Source organism: Ptychodera flava, chromosome 7 (genome assembly GCF_041260155.1).
Source record: "Ptychodera flava strain L36383 chromosome 7, AS_Pfla_20210202, whole genome shotgun sequence".
Taxonomy (NCBI): Eukaryota; Metazoa; Hemichordata; class Enteropneusta; family Ptychoderidae; genus Ptychodera; species Ptychodera flava.
In genome coordinates this window covers 19831484-19839552 of record NC_091934.1, presented here as the reverse complement: position 1 = coordinate 19839552, position 8069 = coordinate 19831484, and the positions used below count along the sequence as shown (strand labels likewise).

Here is an 8069-nt window from a genome sequence, read left to right as displayed (position 1 = left end):
GATAATATCTCAGTAAAAGCTTATCAGAGATAAGATAGTCATACTTACTATGCACGGACTGTGAGAGTCGATACGGAACCACATGTTATGCCTCTTTAATTAATTGAATATCTAGTTCATGGCAACCAATACAGGTAGAGGTCTGATTCCTGGTACATAGGGATACGTTTGGGAGCAAAAATGTATTTCTACTTATGCTCCTGTGCAAGGAGATGTCATGAAACTAGGTCATAGCTACTTGCAGCTGTAGAATTTCTTGTTGTTGCTGTTGTTGTTTATGTTATTATTATTATTATTATTATTATTATTATTATTATTATTATTACAAGTTTAGGGGCTATAAGTATTATATAGAAATATAATAACACTAGTTCATTGAAGTCTGGGAATTCTGAAAAGAGGTGTTGTTTATTTTAATTTTGTCAAAAGGGGTGACTTCTTCTAATGTTGTACGTGCAGCGCAGAATTATGCATCATACTGTACGGAGAGAGGGATATCATTAGGCCAAGGAGTAATTAATTAGATGCTTGTCGGAAAAGTGACTCTAAGCAGTTTAAAGCGATACCAGCAGGCCCAGACTTTTAACTTGTGTGCGAACTTTACGGATACACATTCAATCGGAAGCCACAGAACAGCGCCACAAACGGCAAAAATTAGAGAGGCACCTTTTTCATCATATAGGCAGAAATCAATGTATTATTGCCTTATTTGTATTGTACGGTGATTTTTTAACAGCACAATGGCAAATTAACTGTAATGTTATTAAAAATTACTTCAAACCATAACATAAATGATCAAAACAGGCACGTGCATATAGAATAAAACATTTTTTTTTATTTCTTGAAGTGACAAGACTCAAATAAATTACAAATAAACAAAGTTTCGGGCAAACATCTTTTACAAACTCTCTGAATATCAAAAGTAACTTATCCCACAAAGTTGCATTTAAAAAAAAGGGAGAAATAAAGAGCTAAACAAAAAAAAATATAGGAAACGAAAAGAAAGGTACATAGAAACTGAAAAAATACAAATTGACATTGTTAAAGCAATGTAAGCTTAACATCTGTACCAAGTTTCATGAAATCCGATGCAGTATTTCTCGACATATCAGTCTAATTATGAAACTTAGGTAATTGACATGATACTGCTACATGCCGTTCAACAAATCAATGTGCAAATGTATGACGTAAGTCAATGTCCTTATACCAACTTTGAATGATACTGGTGGAAAGATGTCTGAGTTATGGCTCTGAACATGGAAAGATCGTAACAAAATGGCCGCCATGCAGCCATATTTAATCTTACTGTCTAAAAAATCTACATGCATATGTATGACATAAGTCAATGTCCATGTACCAACCTTGAATAAAATCGGTTGAGACTTGCCAGAGTTATGGCTTTTGACATGAAAAAAAAACATAACAAAATGGCTGCCATGTGGTCATATTGGATCATATCGTGAAACAAATCGATATACATATGTATTACATGAGTCAATGTCCTTGTAACAACTTTGAATAAAATCGGTTGAGATATGATTGAGTAATTGCTCCGTACATGAAAAAATTGTAACAAAATGGTGGCATGGCAGCCATATCGACGTGCATATGTATGACATAGGTCAAAGTCATTGTACAAAGTTTGAATAAAATCCATTTAGACGGGCCTGAGTTATGGCTAAGGACATGAAAAAATTGTAACAAAATGGCTGCCATGCGGCCATATTGGATCATATCATGAAACAAATTGACATGCATATGTATGACATAGGTCAATGTCCTTGTACCGACTTTGAATAAAATCGGTTGAGATATGCCTGAGTTATGGCTCCTTACATGACAAAATTGTAATAAGATTGCCCCATGGCAGCCATATTGGATCATGTTGTGAAACAAATTGATGTGCATATGTATGATGAAGGTCAATGTCCTTGTACCAACTTTCAATAAAATCGGTTGAAACATGTCCGAGTTATGGCGCCGTACATAAAAAAATTGTAATAAAATGGTCGCACGATGGCCATATTGGATCATATCACAAAACAAATCGACGTGCATATGTATAACATATCAAGTAATCCTTGTGCCAAGTTTGAATGAAATCGCTCCATGTATCTCTGAGATATCTGGGTGAACGGACGGATGCATGGACAGACAAACGCACACACTGACACACGCACGGACATGACCAAACCTATAAGTCCCCCAGGACGGTATCTGTGGGGACTAAAATACAAGCATCAATTTAGTAAAAATATGATTCATAGAAAGAACCAGGTTTCATTGTTTTTATTTACATATTGGTTTGTTATTGACTTAATTAATTTGTTCTTTACATGTTTATTTTATCATGATTTATCTTTACTTTTATCACTATGGCCATCATTATTTCAGGTTGCTTATTTGGTCCTGTATGAACCCCTTTGTGTTTTTGGCAATTTCACATGACTGGGATTGTCATCACATGATGCTCCCTTACCATAAGTTCTAATTTCTTTAAACCATTATGGCCAGGTACTTTACTATACCGGTCCATTCCCTTCCTAATCTCATGATGGATACTCTCTACACCGTTCTGTGAGGAAACCAAAGCCAAACCCTGTGTTTTCAATCTGAGGGATGACATGATCTTCTAACATATGCATTTTGGGGGTTACACGTTCATAAGGAAAGTGTTCTCTGTAATATGCCATTAAATGTGATATGTTTCCCTTCCTAATCTCATGATGGATACTCTCTACACCGTTCTGTGAGGAAACCAAAGCCAAACCCTGAAATCGGAGGGGCGATATGATCTTCTAACATATGCATTTTGGGGTACACTTTCATAAGGAAAGTGTTCTCTGTAATACGCCATTAAATGTGATATGTTTGAACTGAGAATAACTGCTAATATGTTCAACTGACATTCTATTGCTTGTACTCTAAAGATTATGGCAGGCTGCAAATTTTGAAAATATTGGCTTATACAGACCACAAATGTGTGCAGCCTGTTCATTCAGCTGTGGGCATATTCTTGCTGTGGTCCTGATGACGCTCTTGCACGTTTGAATGTTTTCTTCCTGAAACACAAAAATAAAAAAAAGGATATGATAACTTTCTTTCAAAGAAGCAAACAGAGCTGTTTCACTGAAAGTAGGTCAAAATAATGTAGACGAAATACATCTTCTGTAGTATATATATAACACACAATAAATCTAACACTGAAAGCTTGAAAATCATGACAAGCAGAATACTGAACCTTTAATGACTTTAGCAACAAAACAGTGTACAGTTGTAAAACACATACTTTACAGCACTTGTTCACATGATTGTCAATGAATGCCTGCCCGTGGTAAGAATGACGTCCAACACCAAATGACTGCAGAGCTTGGTCAATACCGCAGACTACAAAACCACATTGTTTTGGCAGTTTCGCTTTTACGTCTGTAGCTTCAGATATCTAAGAAAACAAAGATAAACACTGTGTTGTCTGGAAATGACTGCACTACAAATGTGCACAAGCCAAAATTCTGAAAATGCAGCATAGACATGACTGTGCACTTGAGATTGACAATGTTATTGCTTATCATCACAAAAATGATCTTACTTCTCAATATGCCATTTTCAAAGATGAAGGAGACCCTCTGGGATCTCAGGTTGCTAGACAGGTTATCTGTGGGTGTTCTCACATGATACAGGAAATTTAACACCATGCTAAACAAACATTACAGTTTATTTAACATGGCAACTTTTCCAGTTTGATAAAAAGTGACTTGGCTAGCAACTCACTGCCACTTAAATTAATTGTGTCTCACAAGATTTCAAAATTATCACAAAATCATGTATTTTTATTTTGTTAATGTACTATGATCTTCTATTCATAAATACTAACCTTCCTGTCAGCTTCTTCACTGAGTTCCTGCACTTTCTCCTGGGCTTTTTTAACTTTGCCCAAGGTCATTAGTGGCGGTCTGCCATCATCTTCACTGTTGTCGTCATCATCATCATCATTGTCACAGTCATCATCAGCAAGGAGAGCCTTTTCAACACTATCAGCCAAGGTCTTAGCTTCTTCTTGGAGTTCTTTCGCTTCACACTGTAATGTCTCGACTTGTTTCAACATGGCTACATATGTGTCAAATCCAGCAGGCTTCAGCACGGGTTTCATCAATGTCATCATCTCTCTCCAGAGTCGTGATGATCTTGATATCCAGTACTGCACAGCTAGCTTCCATCATGGTGAAAAACTTTTAAAACAAGCCAGAACTGATGTGCAACCCTGGCACTGCAACCTGTGATAAAATATAAGGGTTAGCACATGTATCTTTTACTTTTAATGTATGACAATATCTTGTAACTTTAATTCATACCTACCTATTTATGAAGAAAACACTACATACAAATATACAACAACTAGATTGATCACAAATACTGACATATGTGCTGGCTTCATTGTCAACTTGTTTTCGCATATAGCTTCACTAATAAACTTCTATTTGTCTACACCATTATGGACATAGTGGCATGCACACATGTAGATAGGTCACAGTGTGGTCTGTTGAACTGTTCAGAGAAAGGTAAAGTGAACTGATTGAAACAGAACAGAGCTATATGTTTAGTTGGTCAATGGAAGCAAACAACATAGTGGATTGAATTTATTAGTACATACTCTGTGCAGTGGTACATTGAAAAGTGGCTTTCTGACACTATTGTAGTGCTGCATGGCATGCCTTAGGTTTCCACCAGTTGAAAGAAATTCACTGTGACATTTTCTGATATCATCAAGGGTTCTCTTCTTCATTGATGACAATGGCTGTTCCTCCTTCAGCAACTGTGTTTGTTCCTTGCTGATCACACAGCATACGCAAAAATATTTCCCTAAAATATTTCAATGTGAGGAAGACAAGGAACAAAAACTGACATAATTACTTAAAAACCTTAGTAGGTATAGACATGACTGGTGTTCATGAAGTCAATTTGATGTGCATGTGTGAACTCTTGGAGAGGATGTACCTGTAATATGCAAACTTATCAATTTAAATATTTATTTCAAAGAAATTCATGGTTACTACATTTTGCATTGCCAGTATACATATTAATACTATGTGTAAGAATTAAATTGAGAAATAAACACAAGAATTTCTACAGAGGAAAACAATCATTTGTCAATAGCTTGCAAATATTTATCAAGATCTGACCCATTGTGTACCCCTTCCTTTAAATTTATCTGACTAATCAATGTTAGCTGTGAATGTCTTAAGTCAACGAAAAACTACAACAAATTATCATAATTGTGTTCTACAGCATATCATACACAATGCATGCTGATTATTAACAGTCGCACATATTGCAAACTGATAGGTCAAGGATGTACACATGTAAATCATAGGTAAAACTGAAGTGTACACAATAAACTGCCTGTCCTGTCAGTGCCTCAACTTTTCTCACGTATAAATCATAGCATGCAAGTATACATTTCATACCATTTGGTCCAGACAATCCATAACTCTGGGCCAGATACTCATAATCTCCCATCATCCGTGCTAATAGTGTCTTGTCCCTGAAATAAATCAAAGTGGAATGTAAGACAATTGTCCACACCATTCTAAATTAATGCCCATGTTTCTACACATCAATGCATTTTGTACATGCAAGAAAACAACTTTGCCCTTTGTACTATTTAATGTAGGTATCATATTTATGCTGCATAAGTTTGGTCAGATTTGCACATTGTTTTTCAGATTTTTGGATCAGCAGTATAATGCATGTATTAAACTTGGATAACCAATATGTATGTATCTGAACTTCCTAATATTGTACCAAAATAGATATATGGTACAATCTGTTCATTGTTTTGTAAAACACAGTATGCATGTTTAGACTTACTTCCACTTTGTGCCATCCAGTTTGTCTACCTGACCTCTGTTAACAGCTAAAGCTATTTCTAAATTGTAATAGGAATCAGGTGCTGCAAATGTACTCCAAATCACTGTATTATCTGCTACATTTGGATTACTGATGTTAGCAACTTGGTAAACCATTCTCAGGGTTCCCTGACCCTTGTCCCCACCTAACTTTATCCAAATTTCACTGGTAGGTATTGTACCATGCCGGGTAAGTTTGCTAGACCTGAAGACAAATATGAACAAGATGCAAAAACAACAGTAACACATATATTCAGTAATATGTGATAACAAGATTACTTATCCACAGTCTTTCTCTACATGATCATAATAGAGTTTGCACACAATCCCAAAAGTCTGACTGCAAGCCTGCTGTCCCAATATTAATACTCATGTGCTTATATAAGAGCATATAAGAACAATCTAGAACTTTTATTGACATGCTAATTACTCTTCTAAAATTCTCTCTCTTACACAACTAATTAAATTTCCAGAAAATTCCAAACATGACTTATTAAATTCATGGTTGTGAGGTCAAGAAGGACAGTGACCTTGATGAGTGTGGGGGAAAATGACCTGCATAACATACCTCACTTCCAATATTCACATGCCATGCCTTGAAGTAACGCCGTAATTTCCTCTTGGCAGCCCATGTTGTTCCCATAGCAACTTCCAAATGAAGGCCAGCACCTGGAGGTATGTCAGGAGTGAGTCCCAAGATCTGGAGGATTTTCCTCCTTGTCCTTTTGTTGGTGTCTCACCTCCTCTCACTCAGCTGCAGCATCGCATCACCACCACTGACAATGTCTCTCCTCTGACTTAACTGCAACACCCTCTGACGTCTTGTCCTAGTGCTAGCTTCTGAGGTTGTTTTTCGTGGCTTTGGTGTATATGTTAAACACAATGGCTGAAAAAAATCACACCAAAAATTGAAAAAACCAAATTTATCTTTCAAAAGTATATGTGGGTGATAAATTCATGAAATTGGACTAGCTCATTACTTGATGAAATTAATTTGTTTAATTTGTTGAACCACTACCAGGTCACACATGTACTACAAAACCAAATAAATGTTATTACAAATACAAATTTACAAATTATCATATTCCATGATAGCTTTATCAGAAGAATTTACTCCAAAATCTAACTGTATATTGATATGTGGGTATAGATCAGCAAGAGTAATGCCGGTAAAAAACTCACCTGGCCCTTGGTTTTAACCTTTATCAAACTATCATCACTTCTGTTTGCTTCTATTTTTTTCTTGACAAGTGTTGTTGCCATTTCTTCATACTGTAGCAGCATATGCACCGCTGATACATTCTGCAACACAATTTCTGCGGCCTTCACTGCACATATATTGTTCTGCCTATCCCTTGATGTTTCATCATTTGATGTCTCGGTATTGATTTGGTCAGGAATGGGGACTGGAGTATGGTGGCTTCTGATGGGAAATGGGCTCACTGACGAGAAGCAGTGGTCTCCAGCAATGGACTGGTAAACACACCATTCCGTGTTGTGTTGCAGATCTTGCAGTGGCACAACTGACTTACAACCGACATTCCCATAATCACATGTGACTGTGGCATTTGATAGCATGTTTGCAAAGGCAATGGGGGGACTTACAATAGATTCACACATAATAGAGAGACGGCAAACAGGACAGGATGAAGAAACTTGCAACCACTGACACAAACATTCAGCACAACACACATGTGGTCCATCACACAAAAGTTGTATTGATCCATCTATTATGTCTTTTCAAATGGGACACTCCATTTCTTCAATGAGATCATTGAACCTCTGTCTCTGCAAGGGAATGAATCTTCTCATCTTTTTTCCTGCCCTCTGTTTTACCAGCTGCTGTTAGATTTGTACTGCCATGAGTTTCAATCTGTGTTTCTGTAGTTTCCCGTCTTTCCTGTCTCCTTGCCAGTGATACCAGAAATGTCACTGCCTTGGTACTGACTTGGTCTGCCCTGTTTTTACTGTCTTTCTTTTTCTTTCCTGCCTTACACAATGCATCACACACCGCACATCTCCGTACTCTACAGTGTCTGGACCATTTCACTACGTGTGTCCCTGGCCGATAGGTTTTGTTATTGCTTTCTGCCTGCTGCCATGAAGCAATGACTCTCTTACAGAGACAACAAAAATTAGACGGGTGAACATCAGAATGTCTTC

General features: G+C 36.9%; 2 protein-coding genes across 4 annotated transcripts; both read right to left on the bottom strand.

Moving 5' to 3' along the window:
• Window positions 1-987: 987 nt before the first annotated feature.
• Window positions 988-4140, bottom strand: LOC139136969 (uncharacterized). Of its 2 annotated transcripts, XM_070704845.1 has the most exons (3): window positions 3875-4140; window positions 3290-3442; window positions 991-3062 (listed from the first exon to the last, which is right to left on the bottom strand). In XM_070704845.1, exons 1-3 carry the CDS (start codon window positions 4103-4105, stop codon window positions 2925-2927), a joined length of 522 nt encoding a protein of 173 aa, XP_070560946.1. In that variant the 5' UTR covers window positions 4106-4140; the 3' UTR covers window positions 991-2924. The 2 variants fall into 2 exon arrangements, with proteins under 2 accessions (XP_070560947.1, XP_070560946.1); XM_070704846.1 differs by lacking the exon at window positions 3290-3442 and having other exon boundaries at window positions 988-3062.
• Window positions 4141-4146: 6 nt separating this feature from the next.
• LOC139136968 (uncharacterized) lies at window positions 4147-7770 on the bottom strand. 2 transcript variants are annotated; one of them, XM_070704843.1, is made up of 6 exons: window positions 7089-7770; window positions 6475-6792; window positions 5869-6111; window positions 5466-5542; window positions 4652-4860; window positions 4147-4274 (listed from the first exon to the last, which is right to left on the bottom strand). In XM_070704843.1, the coding sequence occupies exons 3-6, from the start codon at window positions 6021-6023 to the stop codon at window positions 4233-4235; spliced, it is 483 nt and encodes a 160-aa protein (XP_070560944.1). In that variant the 5' UTR covers window positions 6024-6111; window positions 6475-6792; window positions 7089-7770; the 3' UTR covers window positions 4147-4232. Both variants share the same exon structure in this region; 1 of them encodes a protein (XP_070560944.1).
• Between the last annotated feature and the right edge of the window lie 299 nt (window positions 7771-8069).